The 20,773-nt window shown below is 39.4% G+C and overlaps 1 protein-coding gene across 8 annotated transcripts in view; it reads left to right on the top strand.

The window, feature by feature from the left end:
* The first annotated feature begins 3,078 nt into the window (after positions 1-3,078).
* The window catches only part of LOC149110610 (uncharacterized), a 65,722-nt gene continuing 48,027 nt past the window's right edge, over positions 3,079-20,773 (top strand). For 4 of the 8 annotated variants that reach the window (XR_016208114.1, XM_089292561.1, XM_089292557.1 and 1 more), the window contains exon 1: positions 3,079-3,212. Coding sequence is in view for 2 of the 8 variants with exons in the window: in XM_089292561.1 (XP_089148687.1) it covers positions 3,099-3,212 (114 nt within the window). In the remaining 6 variants the exon portion in view is untranslated. Of the gene's footprint in view, positions 3,213-3,703; positions 11,155-11,374; positions 20,312-20,773 lie in introns of those variants that run through there. The other 4 variants (XR_016208113.1, XR_016208115.1, XR_016208112.1 and 1 more) reach the window with 4 other exon arrangements.

Raw genomic sequence — 20,773 nt, forward strand, 5'->3', positions numbered from 1 at the left:
TTCCAGGCGTTCAGTTAGTCGAGGCGCAGCACGAAAAACGGCGGGCGAAAAAATAAGGGAGAAATATAATGCGGCGAGAGAAAGCGCTTCTGCCCTTTTTTTCGCGCAGTGCCCCAACTAACTGAGCGCCTGGTGTGTTTCCCGTAGAACTGTTAGCCTAATAAGTTTCAGTGGTCAGCGCTGCAGATTGGCCAAGATAGCTCTATTTATGTACTTAATACAATACTGGGTTTAGTGTATGACGTCATCAGTCATCTCATTTGCATATTTTACACATTTTTCAAACTTAAATATCTCCGGAAATAATGCAGATATTTGCAAATGGCAAACGGCGTTTCTATTCTTTCATGAAAATCTATGTGAAACATCTAAAAAAATCAAGGAGTTAAAAATTTGATTATAGTATCACCATTTTTATCGCACCCTGGGCATATATAAGCAAATACGCACTGTGCACTATTTGATCTACCTTGATTTTACCGCGATTTACCCTGAGTTACCTTTGAGCTATGTACTACGAGGTTGAATCTACAATAAAGAAGGCAAGAGAGTTCCAGATCTTTGAGAGTTCTTGCTGATTTGCTGTCCGGCTGACGAGAGACAACGACCCTGTACCTTGGCATTGAGTAACACGTTCCGTGCACCGAGCCTGCGCTCTTCCCTTTATTCAACAGCACCCAAGCTGATAGTCCATATCCGTCCCTAACCGCACAGTTCGGCACGGAAAACCTTTCGTCACATGAAGGTTGTTGTGACCAAGTTTAGCTACCCGTACACAGTGAATAGAAATCTAACTTAAGCTCTACCAGTAATAATCTATCGAAAAGGTTGTTATATCTCGAGTTAAAGAAGTTGCTACATTTGCGTTAAAAAGCTGTTACAATTCGCGTTAAACTTTGCTTTAAAAGTTGTTACAGTTCGTTTTAATGTTACATTTTGCGTCAAAAGCTGTACAATTTGGGTTGGTTGTAGCATTTTTGCGGCGTAACCTAGGTTGAATGGAGAAAATTGTAGGTTTTGTTCTAATTCTTGTTCTCGCCCCCTGGCACGGGTCAATGTATCCCTCGTCAGTTTCAGACTAAGGGTCGAAAAGCCCTTTTGACTAGCTTGCGATAAGCCACCCGGCAAGGGTGGAAAATAAATGGGCGAATTCTGTTTTCGCCCTCGTCATCTCGCTTCGCTCACCGAATTTTGTTTTTTCGCCCTCCCCGGGAGCCTGTTCACAGGCTAGCTTTTGACCTGCATGTATTTATGTGACTTAAAAATGCAAGCCAAATTTTACGACGATCTCGTAACACTTAATAACTTCACTCTGCAAAAACTTCACAACTGAGGTACCCTTAAAAAAAATAACACACAAACTGCGGTGATAAACATGACATTTCTTATTAAGCTACGATGGTCAAAGGAAAAGAGTATTTACCGTTTAAAAACTCTGTACTTTTCTGGCATATAAAAGTAATCTAGATGGTAAAGGTGAAAGTCTGCGTCGGACAAAGTGGCCTATACAGCCAGAGCTTACTCCGTTTTCTGTAGCATTGAGTGACTAGGGGTAATCTACATGCTCCTGGATGGGATGCTAGTCCATTGATTGCAGGGTCCCTCCCCAGCATTGAACTCGCCAACCTCCCACGCAGACGCTCTTAAGGCTTGTCACGCGTTCCTTCCCCACGAACTCGTGACGAGCCCTAAGAGCGTCTGCGTAGAGGGCTATAAATTCGCCGGTAGCCATTTATTCACGTGGGTGGAGAGAAGTACTGTGAGAGTAAGGTGTCTTGTCCAAGAGCACAACCCAGTCACCCTAGCCCCCTAGCAAGTGTTCTTATGGCTCGTCGCGCAATCTTTCCTCTCCAAAGTTGGAACGGACCGATTGCGTGACGTTTCAGTGACCCCGGTCAGGACCGCTTGATGCGGAGTCCAGCACGCTAAGAATTAGGCTACCGGACCTCCAGATGTGTACTCCAAAATTCCCTAAAACAGTATAGGGCAGTTTCACAACCCGGGAGGGGGGGTAATCCCTTATATGGGCTAGATAGGTATGTGAGGACCTAGAAGATATGGTTTTCAGCCCTTATGCTCATAAATAGGGTATAGATTTGGCCATTTTTGTCATAAATAGGGTCAGGAGGGTATGGTTTTTGTACTCTAGTCTTGAATTGGGTATGTTTTTTAGATCATTATAGATGAAAAAGTAGCTTCTTTTTCATCATTATCGATAAACAAAAGCCCTTCAAAAATTAAGTTTAGGGCAATTGTCTCAGCTGTCTTAAATAGGGTATCGAATTTTTGGTCTGGTCATAAATAGGCCGAGGAAAATCGCAGATTTTGGTCAAAGATAGGTTAATAGTTTTGGGAAACGGCCGCACACCCCCACCAAATTTTTCTGGGAGTACCCTCTTGGGTTTCGTGGCAAGTTGAGGCAGTACTCTTTTCTCGGTAACTACTTGCATTCCTCATGGAGCCACTGGATTATTCCCGAAACTAGTTTACTACTCCAGGACTACTATGTAATCGGAGGCTTGTATTCGACGACACCTGACGGACCTGACACGTAATCTTCAGCCCAGAATTTCCACGAGGACAGACAGATATAAATAGCAAATTATTTATTTTCATCGCCGTCCAAAAGTTTTGAACAATATCAAGGTCATGTTTCCCTCCAGGTTGTACATTACAGGGGTTCGCAGGAAAAGAGCAAAACCTTTATTTGTAGATCGCATTTCCAATTGATCGATCGCGAACTTTTGTTTGTTTTTGTACCTTGAGGCTTCTTTTGGTATATGAGGAACATTGCAGTTTATGACACATTTATTGCCTTGTGTCCACGTTCCGAGAATAAGCAAAGAGTTCAAATCACAAGAATTCAAAAATGTCAATAAGGGTCAGATTGGGCCAGATCGAGTCGGATTGAATTGTACTCCTAAAAGCTGACATTGAGGTTTAGCAGAAGATTTCTCCGGGCTCTAAAACAAGTGACACGGGATTGTTTCCTCATTGGCCTTTGTTCTCTATCTCAAACAAACACTGTCCCGTGCAACCTCGTTCCCAGGGTCCTCTCTGGAGCTTGTGTCCGGGTAAAAGTTGATGGTGACGTCAGGATGGCCAAGGCGCGATCAAGTGGCGAAGTAAGCAAAAGGTATGAAAACACAGCTGTGTTGGATGAACGGAGAATAGACGTGGTAGCCGAGAAGGGAAGAAAGGTGAGAAGAAAGGTGAGAAGTTTCTTATTTAACACGTTCAGGTAGTTAAGTTTTGTGGTCGCTTTGCGTGCAAACGAAGCTGACGAAGTCGGTTTCGGCAAACTGAAAGAAATGCGAGCTTGCTGGTACAAAAAATACCCACATTGAGGCCTCCGACGTTCATATGTGAGATTCTGCTGGGGTTTTGGATGTTCAGACAAATATTCGGCGGACTTGCATAGATACGCCCCGTACTATTCTGAGCAAGCAAAGTCTACGCAAAACTCGGGGTGCTTGTTCACTGTTTACAGCTGTTTATCCGCATGGTCGCCATCTTGTCGGTTGCAAAAACACGCGGCTCCAAATTTAATTACGCTGTATCTGCAAGAGTATGTGAGTCTAGTGTCGTAATAACTTCGGTAAAACCAGTTCAGAATATGCGATTATCCACACTCAATACAATTAAAGGCTTGGCAAATTATAAGGGATACAATTTCCTTGACCTCGCTTTATTTTCCCCGCAGATGAGACTTGAAATTGACAGTCCAGTATGTGGTCCTTGGTCCGCGAGTAAAAGCTATAATCTCGAATATCTTACCTACATCAACACTTGACGAGCTGAAATTTTACCTGAAGATAGCTTTTATGTTTCTTGCCACAATCTTTAAGTGGCAAGTTCCAAACAGTGATATTATCCTCGTAATTCGAAAAAAGGTGACTGTGCTCGCAGGCCCTTGGTCCGTGGGTCATATAAACAGCATGTAGAGTATTCACAAATCCTCACGAGAATGAGAATTTTATTTATTCTTTATTTTCCTTGATATATCTAAGCTACAGTCTTGATAAAATAATAAGTGTAAAATAAATCTTCAAAATATTCAACGCAAACAGAAATATTATAAGACTGAACTTTAAATATAAAAGAGAATTTAAACCAGTCCGAAAACAGGTCTAAAGAAGATGTTAAAATTATTCAACAAAAACAAAGGCTGTTACCATTTATTTAAGGTTTTTCTAATCTGCTTTGAGAAATGTACGTTCTCTGGGATCATAGGTTGTGAACCAAGGGCATCTACACAAAAAGTGCTGATACTTTTCAAGGGTTGATAAAAAAAAAAATTCAAACTCTGCAACAAATTCTTGCCCACTGGAAGAAATAAGTGTGTCTGTTAACTTGTTTTGCAAAAAAAATAGGTACTCCCGTTGAGTTTTATCCGTGCACAAGCTAAGTAAACTTGACAGTGCACTTAACAGACCGCAAAAGGAAACAATTCAAGAAAGACAAATAGACCTACCTGTCAACAAACTTGAATTTCTTGCCTTGTACGACAGCGGGAGGGCCGGAACTTCGTCATATGAAAGAATACTAATCATTATTTAATTGTATACCTTCATTTTTGGTTGTATTTTATTTAACAAGAAAATGACATGTTTGAGAAACTTGTGGACCAAGGACCTCGGGACCAAGGACTACATACTGTCCATGCAGAATTATACATTCAAACAAAAGTATGCTGTTTAATAAAAGGCGTTGAATGTAAACATTTCAAGACCTTTTCAGGGCTTTCAAATTGAAAAAAGTAGCAGGAGGAAATTGTAGAGTAGCATGAGCACTATTGCATCGCGATAACAGCGGCTTGTGGGGTAGGGTGCTGGAGAGGAGCATCCCTCTTCTGCGCAGGGGAATAGGGTGCTCCCCCTTGAAATTTTGAAAGTCAGGGTACCTTGGAGTTTATTCTGGTGCATTTTTTGTACCCATAACTGATTTTGTTGCAGGCCACTATACACTTATCAACAAGGGCTAATGTTTAAAAACTTTGTACAATTAGTTGCTTTCAAAGTTACAAAATGGTACAGTATGCTTTTACATTTCCATGAGTACAGTACTTATTACATTGCAGTATCATTTGACTTCTTATACCTCTAAATTATGCATCTTCCGTTAAAATCTTTGCTTTTACACGTATGAAGTATCACAAATTTTTTTGTTAGAAATTCTGAACGCTCGCGTTGTTGAAGGGTTTTATTGTTAAGACTTCTTTCAACCTTTCGTTGAAAATACGTTTGGTGCAATCAAGACCATTATGAGTTAGGGTAACATTTCATGAGATAGACTACCTTCGCATTTGCCATGCAGACTGCCTTTGCATTTGCCACACGAAAGTGACTACAGCCACGGATACTGTGATCAAGTCAGCCTAAGCAGATTGTTTTATTGTCGCTTTCAGAACTGGAGCAACATGTAAATTATATTTGTCAACTCATTTCCTAAAATAAGTGTTACCTGTTTGTCTTCCTTACTTCTTGGCCGTGGAAAGAAAAGACAGCACCGTTTGCTGCGTCCGCTTCATCTTGTAGACTGTGCACGTGAGAAGAAATCTGCCACCGTGCTGGTACACACACATTCAAATCAGAGTCTGTGCACACGAGCAGACTTTCTGCCAAAAACTGCTCTTGCTTCGAATTTCGAAAGGTACCTATAATAGCCATACTGTTTATTTATTTTTTTATCTGTTAGCGTTTATTTATTTCCTCAAATAGAGCAGATTGCGATTACATTGGTGAAACAGAACTGTGTATTAATAAAATTCAGAATATGAAATGTACCCAGTGCAAATGCTTGAAGTAGCTGCTGACTTGCGCCGGGCCCGGGCTAAATTTGAAAACCCTGCTTTTCAAACTCTGACCGACTCTGTGAGCTATACAGTATATTGCCTGCTTGTATACCATGGACACATGCACAGTCAATGTAAACCGCACCTCCAACCCAGGTATTATGCCATTACTGCTACTAAACTGAAATAATGCCCCGGCTACACGGGGCAATTTCAGTATGTCAAATACCCTACTCTCTGGGAGTTGTAGTTTTACATGAGCCAACTGTGAGCCTAAGTCAACCTTGAGTCACGAGTCAATATCGAGTCAACCACAAGTCAAGTCAGTTTTTTTAATTTTGTCCAGGAAAAAGGAGTTTATGGGAAATAAAATATATGAATATAGTGGCACCAGTGACTAACTGGCGTGTAAGGAATCATACAAAATAACAGAACATAAACACATAATTCTGTAAAATTTTAAATTACAGCAATCCTTGCAGTTTAAAACAATCCGAAGATTCATGAAAAATATTAAGTACTCCGAAGTATGGGGTTTACCAGTGTTGGAAATCTTTTCCCAGACTGAATCTCATGCAAACGCCAAAATCAAACAGAACAGAGTGACTAATACTTCGTCTGCGGCTCACGAAAATCATGTTGATGTTTTCAAAAATTTTTGCTCATTTGTCCCTCAACTGGATCGGCAGGAAACTGATGGATTCGTATGGCCAGAGTGTTGCTCAAATTTGTCAAACTTTGGTTATTAAGGGCGTCAGTGATGCAATATCTCACTCCTCTGCTCACGTTCTCACTCAACACCATATTGCAATATTGCAGTCTTGTCCATAACACTACATCATTAGGGCATGTGACCTGACATTTTGGCCACGCAATTCAAAGATCATGTTTGAGAGCAACATCACACCTTTTTTTCCAATATGGTTCAAACTTTGGAATTGTGTCTTTAAAATTTTGAACTTTCAAAGGATTCAAAAACTGAGTTTCCTTCATATGCACTTTAACAAACTATAATTAAATATGAATTTCAAAACATTTCTTCAAATAATTATAATTTGGGTAAGCAAAATGAATACTTTTGATTTTTGTCCCAGGACTTTCCCCAAAAATAAAATCCAATCTGGTGACTAAATGAATGTTCACACTACTGGCCAGAGTCTTCCATTACCTGGAAGTGTGACCATTATATGTGATATTTCCTACTTTGTAATACTTTTTTCCTACTTTTTCTTATCCTATAGTTTTTATAGTGATATGTACATTTCCTTGTATATGTATTTCTACCACAGCAGAAACATCAACAAAACTATCTGCAGTTGATCGATTCATCAATCTATAGCGTGAATAACAAAAATGTTTACTCTAAAGATCATTTAATTTGCAAAATTCCATCAAAACACAATCATTATTATGAGACACTTAAAGCTTATCCATGACACCATCTGGCTGGATATGAAAGGTGTCATGGGTGGACAGAGTTCTCTGTAAGCTCCGGCGACCGGCGAAATTCGCCGTCTAGTCGTCCTTGGCGCGCCGGCTACTTATAATAAATAAATTATGAAAAAAATTTATTTGTAACAATGTGAGCCTATCCGTCAATAAAATCAAGCATAAAAACAGTATGTCTAATTTTCTCAACAAATACATAGCAATTAAAATAATACAACTCTTATAGCTGTAAGAGGAAAGAAATCTGAAATTATTCGGGCCGTGAGAATTGCCGCCAAAAATGTGACATGGGCACTGAGCCATGACAGCAGCACTGAAATATTTGACAGCCAAGGTTAAGTTGAAGCTCAGTTTTTCCTCTGAAAATGAAGCGAAAAACCCAGCAATCGCTGTTCAGTACCAGGGATAAATTGAAAAGAAAATAGAGATGACACAAACGAAGGTCATAAGTTGTTTTCTTTCAAAAATATGATTAAAATTAGTTCTTTTATCTCCAGTGAATGTAAGCATAATGTAATTAGTTCTATAAACACAACGACATGCCCAACCCAGTGCTTGGCTCGCACATGGAGGATTTTTGAGAACAAATAACTCTAAAGATTTCTTTCAACAAAAGAAAGAAACTTTGCAAGATCTTACACAATCTTTAAACTCAGCAGATGTTTGTGTAAAGATGTAAGATGTTTGTGTAAATATTGAAAGTGAGATATAAAACTGGTGAGCTTATCGAGCAGGGAAGTATGAATAAATACATGCACTATTTCAAGGCTTCATTATAAAGTGAAACATTTGCAAAATATGTCCAGTTTAAGTTTGATTGTATTAATTTTAACACTTTTGAAATCATGAACGAAAAACCCAAACTACCGCAAAGGTTCAAAACGTTGATGATGGTCCGCACGCTTAATCAGAAAAAATTCTGAGCTTAAATCCGCAGGAACTTCACCAAGTATTTCAGGCTTGCGCTTGCAACGGTTACCAATCACAAGCTTCATCACGTTCAATGAATTCCACCCCTAGCACTGTGTTGAAGCCATTCAAAACCTGTCTTGTAACAAAATATATGTCAAACCTCAATCTAGTACCTTCAATGCTAGCAAAACTCTTTTCTCGTTTGGCTTTCTCATCTGTGTTTACATGCGTGATTGACCACAAAATGCGAACGTTTTTGATATTTTTTTCAAATTTGATATGGATGACGATGATTAACCTGTTCAACTAGCACAATATATTACGTGTATGCTTTCTACGGTAAAATTGCTTTTCTTTAACAAAAGAACAAAACCATAATTGCTTAAAATACACTGAAATGCACTTTTTAGAACCCAAATTTCAAAATGTTCCCGGGGGGCTCCCGGACCCCCAATAAAAGGTTGCGGTCGCCCCCCCCCCCCCCCATCCACATGGCTCCGATAAAACCACTCCACATCCTTTTATCGGCATTGTCCGCTGCTTACTCAAAGTTATTCTCCCTCTACTTCAAATTTTCGGGAGAACCCTGGGTGGATGCTCTTGTTGAGTGTGGGGGTGATAACAATTTGTCACAAGGTATATGTGTTGAAAGCGGCATTGAGGCCAGTTACAGCCTGACAAAGAGTTAAATTGGCAGCAAATTGGTTTGCAAATTGTGGTTGGCAGCTGGAATTTGAACACAGGTCAGGATAAGGCCTAGCCAGGGTTTGGTTAAATTAATTCACTGTGCGATGTTTAACAGGAAAACACATATGGAGATACTTCGAATGGCTGCCCCAGCAAAATCTGTACTGATGCTGAAGTTTACAGTATTCATTGCTGTATATAATAAATATTACAGGGGAACAAAGGCAAGGGTGGAAGACTTTCAGAGTGTATGAAAGATAATCGGCAATCTGGGATGTGCTTGAAAGCTTTCCTGTTTTTGATGACTTGTGCATTATTCTCATGTTTATGGCAACCCACATAGACAGTGAAATGTTTTCTAATTTTGGCTTGCTTCTGGGAGCTTGTAGTACAATATGTGCATCAGAAGACCCACAAATTGCTTGTTTGTCTTCAATGGATCCGTTGTAATTTGCAGTATTTACAAAGTCACGAATAAGAAAAGGTTTTGTCTCTCATCCCTTGGTCTGTGCCTGGTGCTGGGTTCCTAAGAACCCTTGCAAGTTGTTGTTTACTCTCTTGAGGGACACACAAAATAGTTTCACTGTGGCTCTGGGCATTACTAGCAGGCAATCCACTGAGATTCCTGTGATCTTTTTCAGTAAATCTTCAAAGCTACCATTGTTGGCTAGTGACTTTGTAATGATGGGGGTGGTCTTGCTGAAGTTTTGTTCCACATGCTTGCAGTTTGGGTCTGTTTTAAAGTTTTAAAGCATGCAAGAAATGTTTCCTCTGCCAGAGGGTTAAGTTCAGTGTTGTTACATTGTCGGCATGAATGTCAAGAATGCCATTTAGTAATTTTTTTATTATCATTATCATCATCATCATCATTATTATTAGTATTATTATTTTATTTACAGTTTACAACATGTAATAAATATCTACTTACTTAACAATATTTTTTTTTGTTAACTGTTTGCTTATACTGGCGCTGTGTGGCACTGAGCTTCTACCACAGTATTTTAATTGTGACGAACAAGTCTGTCACTCACCGAAGACAGTGTCCCTGTTGTCAAATTCATGGAAATTTTCACATTTAAGAAAACAGGACTTGAAATTGATTCACTTCCACTAGGGATTGAATGTTTTAAAAGACTCTACAAGGCCCCAGCATTGTAGGGGGGTCCTTCATATGCTTCGAAGGTGTCTGTGTTTTAACACAGAAATTAAGGATCTGGATCCATCATTAACAAAAAGGTTGTGGCCAGACTTGAGTGGGTCTCTTTGTTAACTGAGTCCCAAGTCAGCTCATTGGGTTCTGCCAAGCTTGCAATTGACAGAAAGACTATCCCCACTAAGAGCTTCAAATGTAAGAAGGATGGTATTTGCCACAACCTCTGGTATAGGCTCTCTGTGGGTAATCCCTTGTTCCCTAGGTAATGCCTAGTAAAGAGAACAATTCTATTGTCTTGGTTTCATCTGAAGATTAGTTGTGTTGCCAAATGGCCATCACTGTATTCTGCATTGCCCTTATGCTATGGGTGCTCTGCCTGATGGCCTCTCCAAAATAAACTGAAGTTTATCTAATTTTTCAAAACGTAAACCAATATTTACTTAGCAGTAACCTATAGTTAGGAAGTGTCGGTGGCCATGTCTGTTGTGAGATGGAATAGATATTGAGGATAGCGTGGGAGAAGCGAGGAAGATGCACGGGGCTATGGGTTCATGCAAGTGATTTATGCAGTTGCATATTTTAGTTCTTTCTTAGATGCATTTGATGGTATTCTCCTGCGAACTTGCGCCCTATAAATTTTAATTAATATTACAATTATAAAAATATGTTAATGATTAAAGACATTATTATTATTGTTATTGTTATTGTTATTATTATTACTATTACTATTACTATTACTATTATTATTACTATTACAATTATTGTTATTATTGTTATTGTTATTATTTTTGTTAGGGCTACTGTCAACAGAGGAAACCAGGTTGAAATTGAAATAAAGAAATGATTATTTTTGTATTTTAGATGTAGGACATCCAGCCAGAAAGTAGTTCTTCCTCAACCTTGCAGCGAATGGAATGGGAATTTGGAAATGTAGGTCTTTGAGGGTGATGGGAAAACCGTCAAATTTTAAATTGTAATTTTAATTTAAAAAGCTCTTGGTGGAAGGACAAGAACCAACAATAAACTCAATGCACAAATGGCGTTGATGTAAACAAGATGCACTTTAAATGGAATGAAAATTTTATTGACAACAAATGCAATTACTTAGATAACAGTTGAAACAGTAACAAGTGTCAATGTTCAAGAACAGTAAAGAAAAGGAACATGTGTATAAATGAATTATTTTGAAAGCCTTAGAATTAGGGGAGTCAAAAGATTGTACTTTTGATAATGTTAATGGCAATGAATGGCAAATTTATTTATGAGAATTCTGACAATATGCCATCAAACATTCAATTCAGTTTAGTCAGGGATGAATATAAAGGAAGCTTTCTTTAGTGATTCCACTCCAAAACTATAACAGCAATCACTACCAACAGATCTTTGGTACCGCCATGGGCTCTCCAGTGTCAGCTGTTGTGGCAAACCTGGTCATGGAAGACCTTGAAAAATGAGCACTATCCACCTCTCCTTCCCAACCGTGTTTTTGGAAACGATATGTAGATGATGTGTGTGCCGCTGTTAAATCCAACCTGGTGCTAGCCTTACAGAGTCATTTGAACAATATCAAGCTGTCGATCCAATTTACCGTTGAAAGAGAAACAGAACGGAAAATATCCTTTCTTGACTTCACTGTCTGTCGACAAGATGATGGCCAATTCTCCACTAAAGTCTATCGCAAACCGACACACACAGAAAGATATTTCTTGTTTGACTCTTATCATCCGGCTGCTCTTAAAAGGGCTGTGTTCAAGTCTCTGACTGATCGTGCAAAAGCTATCCCGTCCTCTGTTGACCAACAATCAAAGGAAATGAAACGTGATTGCGGCACTCAGGGCAAATGGCTACCCGAAATGCTTTGTTATTCATGCAAGTAAACCGGAACGGCCTTCTCAACAAACGCCTGCAACTCCACTGGATGACAAAAAAGGTTTCTGCATTTTACCGTATGTCAAGAGCACTACGGAACCGATTAAGCGAATCCTAAGCAATTACAATATCAAAGTTGCTTTACAACCACACCATACCATCAGCAATTTATTTCCCAAACCAAAAGACCCAGTCCAAAAGATCAGACTCATGGTGCAATTTGTTCAATTCCCTGTCAAGGTTGTGACAAAAGCTACATCGGAGAAACAAAACGAAAATTTTCCACCCGGCTCAAAGAACATCAAAAAGCGGTTGTAAACAAACACTCGCACAAGTCAGCTTTAGCGGAACATTGTTTACACTCTGGCCACACCATCTCCTGGGAATCTTCAAAGATCTTACGTACAAGCACAAATTGGCACAACAGACGTATTTTGGAAGCATGGGAAATTAACACTTGTAGGAATCCGCTGAACCATGATGATGGTATGCATTTGCAGCACAAATTTTTAAATTTAGCCCTAAGGGACAGAACATAATTAGCTCCAATTTGCCGATTTGCATAGTATAAAAACATGCCTTTTCAACAAATTCCTTGTCACTTTCCCTTGATGAAGGCTGAAGTTTTAGCCGAAATGTTGGGAATTTTACAAAAAGAATTTTTACTTACATTTTTACATTTTTAAACCAGAGTAACGTTTTTCAATCATATATCAGCAAGTTCCATGTGGTGAGACGAGACTGTGTCAACTTCTTGATGCAACCAAACTGGGTTGACTTTTTGGTCATTCAGTAACCTAAGTAGATTGAGATGCACTGCAGTCATAAAATGTAAGCTTAAGTTTACACTTATGGAAGCTTTCAGAAGACAAGGTATGCATTATTCTCTGTAAAAACATAAGGTTACTTGAGAGAACTGGAAAAAAGCTTCTAATTTTGTGGATTGTAAACTTTGCAAATCACTTGTATCTTTGTCTCTCCATTTCCTTTCTCTTTTGCACTGTAAATTTGTCCTACTTTCTTCATTGCTTTTGCTTGTACAAGTAAAGGCGGTAACCCAAGCTGACATGTGCTTTGGAAAATTACATTCCTGATTCACATGATATTCACATGAAATTCACATGACCATGGACCTTGAACTCAACACCAGGGCCTTTGCTCTGCTCTTTGCTCACATACCATTCACTCCAGTTGGAAGAACAAAGGAATGCCAAGAATGTCCCCACATTTTGCTTCAAGTTGGCTCTAGTGCTCTTTATGCGTTAAGAAAGTGCTGCTGACCACTGATGTCAAGATTAGTCTGGGGGCTAGCTTTTGCTCGCCTACAATCACTGTGAAAAAAGGAAGTGTCATGCAATAGAGAATTACAAAAATTAGTGTTACATCTTTCAAAAAAGTATAACAGACGAACAAGCAACTAAAAATAACTATTACATAAAATCTATGAATTACAGCAATACACACACACACACAAGAATTAAACAGAAGAAGCCCTAAAAGTAGTTAGGTCTCAGATCTTATTGTCTATGTCAGTCTTGTTTTTCAAACATTAAGATAGATTGTAAAACAGAAAGGATCTTCCTTTGTTTTGAAGTTTACCTATTTTATTTTCCGTCAATCTTCTTGCTCCACTGGTTGGTCTGCTGTTGTCTAAAGGAGTCTAACCAGTGTCCTTTCCAGAGGATGCAGGTATGAATCCAAGCACCTCTGTACATGGCCCACACATAGCAGTTTTTTGACATTTCCATTTCCATAGACAGCTACTGGTAATGACCCCTGTGTCCTGTGCTTTCACCATTCCAAGGAACTCCACCATGGTTCTCAACAGACCTTTGAAAAATGTTTAGAATTCCAGAAGCATCCACGATCCTGAAGACCTTTCAAAATTAGCATGACATTCAGGTTGATGGAGCTCTCTGGCCCATGAAATTCTGGTGATTTCTCTTTCCCCCTGCATTGTACACACTGCCTGCACTCTTTGGAATTGACTTCCTCATCCGTAGCCATTCCTCTGTCTCTGGAAGGTGCTGTCACCGTGCCATATGACAAGGAAAAACCTCTCTCTTATCATGTCCCATCACCTGACTTATTAATATCATAGACCTCTTCTTAACTGGCTCATAAACTTTGTTTCCTCATTTGCTGCTTTAGTCTTACTTTCTTTAACAGCAGATGCAGTTGCATTTTTAGTCTTTGAAGTACATCCCTTCAAAATTCATTCTGGAAACAATATCTTAGGCAGATTCAATGTTTAAATTTTTACATTCAGCTTGTTTGTTTCTTCAACAACAATAACAACAACAGCGACATCTTTATTATTACTCGTACCCAACGTTTTTAATATAGAGTGAGTACGTGACTGCTTGAAATAAGCTTAATGGGTTAATTAAGACTGAGCAGCTATCCTTAGTGATTACAGCAATTATTTATTAGGGTCAGGTACTAGAAGAGAAAATAATAAAAAGACACGTGCATTGCAACAGGACACAAAGCACACACAAAAAAGACTAAGTTGGGCTATCACTTTTCAGGCAAAGAATTGGTCCATTACAAATGAATACCCATATAAAAAATATCAAGCATGACTGTGTTAAGAGCATAATATATATCATGGATCCTAAATGTAAGAGATGGTCTTACTTGTCTTAGGAAATTTAACTCATTTCATTGCTATTTTATTACACTGACTAAAAAAATATACTTTCACTTGCAACTCATGCTTCCAGTTTTGGTGCTGAAGTTTTTTCTAGAGACATCTATTGTAGTTCATTATTTCTGTAACATTGGGACTATTTGCCTTCATTTCATCCCATACTTGATCAAAATTAGAGCCTAGTTGCCCTTGCCATATTTACCACTGAACCATCAGAATGCTTACAAAGACTTCCACTGGTAGTCTTTACCTGATACCTTTTTGAACTTTTAATGGAAATAAGAAAACTTGGTTAATGGTGGCTTGTAATGTTTGCTGTGTCAGTTGATTGCTTTAACGTTAACCCTTGCATTTTTGCTGCTGATTGCTACCAAAGAAGTGGTTCAGGGTTGGGACGTGGGGTCAAAGGCATTCCTTCAGATGATTTTGGTAGAAGAATGCTGGTGGTGTAGGCTCAATTTTTTACCTCTCAATAGGCTCAATTGTGGGCTCAATTATTACTTCTCTCTTGAGTGCACTTACTGGTAAGGTGGTAAATACAGACATTCTTGGAGTAGTTGGGATACACTTTGGTTGCGGCTGAGTAGAGGGTAATAGTTCCACACAACAATTAACCAAGTAATCAGTTTGGTCAAGTTCATTTTGAACAGCCTGAACTCTTTCTGTGAAGTTGAACATTTTGTACACAAAACTTCATGCTTTTGGCAAATTACTTTCCAACCTGTTCACTTGCAGGAATATCTAAAGGCCTGTTTTAAAACAAAGCATGTACTTCATGAGAAGTGGCTTAGGAATACCTCCTAAGTGGTTTATTATGCTAGGCTGATGATCAGTAGTAATGTAGCTGCCTTCTGCAAATTTGCATAACAGCTTATTCCTGAACTGCACATGAAGCTGATTTATGATTGCAATGTTGAGGAGGATTAAAGGTACAATCTGCAAGTACCAATTAAAAGCTGTGTACAATCCCATATAATCCTAATTACAGTTTATAAGTGTGTTTAAAAAGATGCACCTTGACTTTTGACTTAAATGAAGTGAGTGAGCTGCATATCCTTAATTGATCAGGTAGAGCATTCCACAGTCTGGGTGCAATGTGTGAAAATGCTCTATATCCATATGATAAGATAGAATTTAGGCTGGAGGAGAAGTCCCTTATTTGTAGATTGCAATGTTCTGGAAGGATTGTATGGAGTCAGAAGTTCCTGTAGGTCATTCAATACTTCAAAAGAAAGAGGAAAGGTAACAGGGAGTTGGCTCTATGTAGCCATGGCTCCCTGACCAGCGATGCCTTTGCCCCCAGGCCAATCCTGAGAGGGGGTGTGATTGCCTGCATGCCCAGGTTTCCAGATAATTTTCCAATGCAGGGTGTCCATAAGGAATTCCAATGGGTCAATTACTAAATCACTATAAATTTTGTATTAATATGTTGGGTCATGTAGCTGACTTTGTTGCATTTTTGACCCAAGACCCCTCACTTATCTAGAACGTTGATGGCCTACCATTTACCTTGTGGCTGCATATATCAGAAAACTGCACTTAAAGAGAGAGCAGCTGTTACCTTGAGAAGAATCCCAACAAACTTACCCTAGTTGTGAAATTGGCAAAATTGGGCCTAAGATGGATTTACTTGGAGGTAACCTAGAAGCTGATGTTAAGGCATGGAGGTGTAATTGTAATGTGTCTGCTTGTGCTGAAATTCGTCACAGTGCTGTCAATAAGGGCCTTAACACCTGCTAAGGCTGAGTATTTACCCTTGATGTTATGGGTCTTTAGTTGATACAGTTCACCCAAAAGTAACAAGTTTGTTACGGCTGTGAAGATCAAGGCTGCAGGTGAATCAATACTTAATGATAGCCTTGTTTCATGTGCCAATGTTGTGTTGGTGCAGTAAATTGACACATCTGTTTGACAACTGCACATCAGTCACTACTTGGGAAATGCACACGGTGACTGTGGTTTGAACAAGTATGATACTAGTCGTAGATGGTGAAAACTAAGGTAAATAAATTAAATGACAAACAAAGAAAACAAAAAGGAAAAACAAAATTTACTTAAATTCTGTGTCCATACAAAGGTTGAAAGGAAGACATTTGCTTAGATTGAAACACTGCAAAACACATGTGAAAACATTCCTGTGTTGTGGCCATGTGACCAGTGCTCACTGAGTAGTATGTGGGGAATTAGCTGGATACCGGCAAATTTAGGGCACTTTCCATTCAACCAAAAATTCTGAGATTTTCGGTCCGAAATTGAATGGAACGGTAAAAATTCCGGGAAAAGTTTTCGAAAATTTAGGAATACGTTTTGAGTGCACCCTCTTTGATAGAATTCCCGGAATTATCGAAAATTTTGTGTTCCATTCGCAAGAGATGTCAGGTTTAGTTTCCCTACCGAGTGTGAGTTCAGGTGGACACTTGGAAAAGCAATAATCGCGGGCGGAGCAGCATATCAATGCTCAGCGTGTGGCTTTGTGTGGAATGATTTCAGTCTTTTTCTACAGCATCAATGCAGCAATTTGTTTCCTTCAACCAGCAATGGTATGTTACTGCTTTAGTTACGCTTTTGTATCTTCTCGAATGACGCTAACTTCGACTTTTGCTCGTCAGTAGTTCTGCTCCCGCCGTTTTGCCATTTTGTTAAATCAAGTTAGCACAAAGCAGGCAACTGCAGCCAGAAGTATTACATTGTTGATGCTATCGAGAATGGCACAACTTATTGTTTCACAGTCAGCCTGCCCTAAAGCTGCAAAAATGTTCGAAAAGTCCGCCATTTTCAAACACTACAAAGTTTCACCCAGCATGCCCTGTGTTGCAGAGCACATGACCTCGAATTCTGGGAAGCGCTCGGATGCGTTCCATTCGACCAGTGAAAATTCCGAAAATTTGAACCGGTGATTTTTGTTGAATGGAAAGCGCCCTTAGACAGCAAATTTAGCCCTCTTTTTGCGACAAAAGAGGTCGAAATTTGCTAGTTTCGTCAGTGTTTTCCAAACCACCAGGATGAAATTGTCAATCACAACCAAACTCTAGAAACTCAACAGTGGAAGGTACAAGAGCACTCTGAGCAGCTGGCTACTGCATTACCAAGAAATGGGAGTGTGAAGATCAACAAGTGGGAGAATTTCTGCCAAAACAGGATACAGGAACTTACCCTCACACCATCTTCTATGATTTTGAATCGTTTCATGACAAAGAAAAGCAAAGGGAGGTCACAGCATTGCTCAGGTATGAAAACGCTCATGTCCCAATCTCGGTTAACGTTGGTGAAACTCTTCAGAGCTGATCTGAACGTTTATGGAAGAGTTAGAGTGGTGCAGGAAAAACATTTGGGCCTTGGTAACAGTGGAGTTCATGCCAGAAGACATTGACCTGGTTCCAGGAAAGCAGCGGAAAGCCATAGTGGAATGGTGCAATCAGGTGCCTGTTCTCAGTTTCAACTGCTGATGTTATGACCTGAATCTGATCAAAGAGCATTTCGCAGAGCTGTTGGCTGACACAACGGCCAAGGTCCAAGTAGGAAAGAAGGCGAACATGACGATGTTCATGGAGACAAAGGGCTTCTGCTTTGTTGATATTATCAACTATCTCAGCTGGGGTACCAGCTACAAAAAGTGGGTAAAAGCATATGGCTGTTCTGCTCAGAAATCGGGGTTTCCCTATGAGTGGTTCGATAGCCCTGAATTATCCTGCACTACCTGATTACTTGGCATGGTATTCACGTTTGAAGGGTGGATATGTCCTCAGTCTTTCAGAATACCAAGAATGCAAGAAATGCAAACGTCTCGGCAGATTTTTATGAGAAGGAGGAAGTGTGTTAGAGTAAAAGGGGAAGTTCAAACGGCTGCTAAACTTCTTAACCTCCAACCTTGGTAACTTAGCTTTCACATTTTGCTGTTTACTGGATCCGGGTACAGGATTTTCAGTTTGAGTTGGAGGAGCAACATTTATAGCTTTTGGGTGTGCAGCACTGATAGGACTTAACACTTCTTCTCTCCTTAGAACTACTTGGGTTAACTCCTCTCTCACTTGGTGGCTGTCTTCAATCTCTTTTTCAATGCGTGCCTTGACATCTTCAGACTCTGAACTTCCTAATAACTCAATCATTTGATTATTGCATTCGACCTTTTCTCTCAGGGTGTGCAAAGACTGTTTAGTCCATCTTTTGTCTTCAGCTGTGCTCCCATCATCCAGTCTCTGTTTACTCTTACTCACTAGGTTTGTGGCCGAACTTCTATGGCCTGCTTGGATTCTTCATTTCTTCTCAATCTCTGCCATCTCTGCCATGGGAAAGCTCCCTTGCAAACAATCAACCTTAGACAATCTTGACTGGTTGCTGTTAGCCCAGCACTAATCCAGCAGAATGTCTATGATCATACTTAAGTTGGACTGTATCCTTTAGTTTATTCCTGTAAATTTCATTTCGTGATCTACAAGTTCACCTTATGACGTCTTAGCATCTTGCCACTGAAAACTATCCCTTATCTTAAGTATACAGTGTTCTGATATTTTGTTGTGCAAAACGTGCATAAAGCAATGCCTCTATTACAGTCCTGCTGGTTACAGTGTATAAGATTACAATGTAACTAAAAAATAAAATCCAGAGATCCTGATTTCTTGTATTTACCCCCATAATGAATCTGATTCTGTATTGATGCACTTGTTTTCCTGTTCTTTGGATTCAGTTAGTGCATTTGTGGTTTCAGTTTCTTGTTTCAAACCCTCAACCATTCTCAAGATATTTTTTGCGGCCACCTTATCAAGAAAAATACTGGCTTACCTGTTAATATCTTAGATTTTATCATTTGATTTTTGAAGCTTCGTTTTCAGCTCATTCAAAGAGATAGTCTTTCCCCTAATCTCTTCTGTCTTATCATTAGCCCAGACTTGAAATTCCATACGGTAGCTTTCCAGTGGTTTCCCTGGTTGTTCCATTTCATGAGTACTGATATTTGGATCTTTCTTTTCCACTGAAACGGACTAGCAACTGAGAGCCTTGAAAATGTTTCTATTTACACCCCTGTTTGTTAAGTTCACATGGCACTACATACTTTTCTTGTCTTGGATAAAATCAATCACAAATGAGGTGTTTCTGAATCCAACTGTAAATATGTTAGCGTATGAAACCTTGGAATCTGTCTTTGACCCTTTTTCAATTCTTTTGCCTGCTAGCAGTTGTACATTGAATGTAGGAGGTGAAAAATAAATTAATGAGAGAACAAATTAATCAGGATCAAGATCATCACTTAGATTGAGCCCTGTGATGGAATTTCTTTTGTCTCACAGAAAGTCCACTTAACACTGATCACAAGGCCAGATCTCAAGGATGCCCAAAACTGCAAGCTTTGCTTTAAATTTAAGTTAATTGCTGACAGGCAATCTAAATAAACCAGACAATGGTGCTGGAGAAATCTGGCCATGGTTTTATAAAGACAAAGTCAAAAGAATCACAACACAGCACTAAACTAAACTCTTGAATAAACATGGGGTGACATGGTGGTCCTGATGCAGAAAACCACATATCATATGACAGGAAAAAACAAGACACTGCTAATGAAACGTCCAGAAATATGTATATTAAAGTGACAAATGTGTTTTGATGACTCACAGGAACACAGATCTTATGACAAAGAAAATAACAGAGACTCTGATGATGAGTCATCAAGAATATGTATATTAAAAATAGATTCCATTTCCTTGAGGTGAATGGATTTCAAAGAGTGCTCAACTGTTAGAGGAGCATTGTATATTAATTAAAACCAGTTCAGGATTTCAGGAGTGCAGGGTTGTCAAAATGATTTGAAGTAGCAGGAGAAATGTTGAGAGTAGACGGCACTGGGGGCCGGATGCCCCCTGCGTGCGGGGGTCTGGGGGCTGCATAGGTGCCCAGTGGGGTAGAGGGGCAGCGCCCCTGTTGGGGACCCAGAGGGCGAAGCCCCCAGGGGGCAAAATGGATTTGAAATTTTTACACTAGCTGAAATTGCCTCTCCTCAGAGCATTTTCTAACAAGTAAAAGTCTTGCTTCCTAAAAGAAAAACAAGTACTATGACTACTCAGTTTCATTGTGTTTTTATTCTCTGGGATAGTATGACTTTAACCTCTACAAATGTTGATTTTTAAGTTCCTGTTTCATATTACTTGATTGCAATGTACTATGAAGGTAACCACCATACTTGAGCATGCTGTTTCCACTTCAAAACAATCTGTCACTGATTTTGAAATTAGATAAGCAGCAATCATTTTTAGGGATACAGACC

The sequence above is a fragment of the Orbicella faveolata genome, unplaced genomic scaffold, assembly GCF_042242905.1.
Source record: "Orbicella faveolata isolate gen_17 unplaced genomic scaffold, um_ofav_v1 contig_24, whole genome shotgun sequence".
Classification (NCBI taxonomy): domain Eukaryota; kingdom Metazoa; phylum Cnidaria; class Anthozoa; order Scleractinia; family Merulinidae; genus Orbicella; species Orbicella faveolata.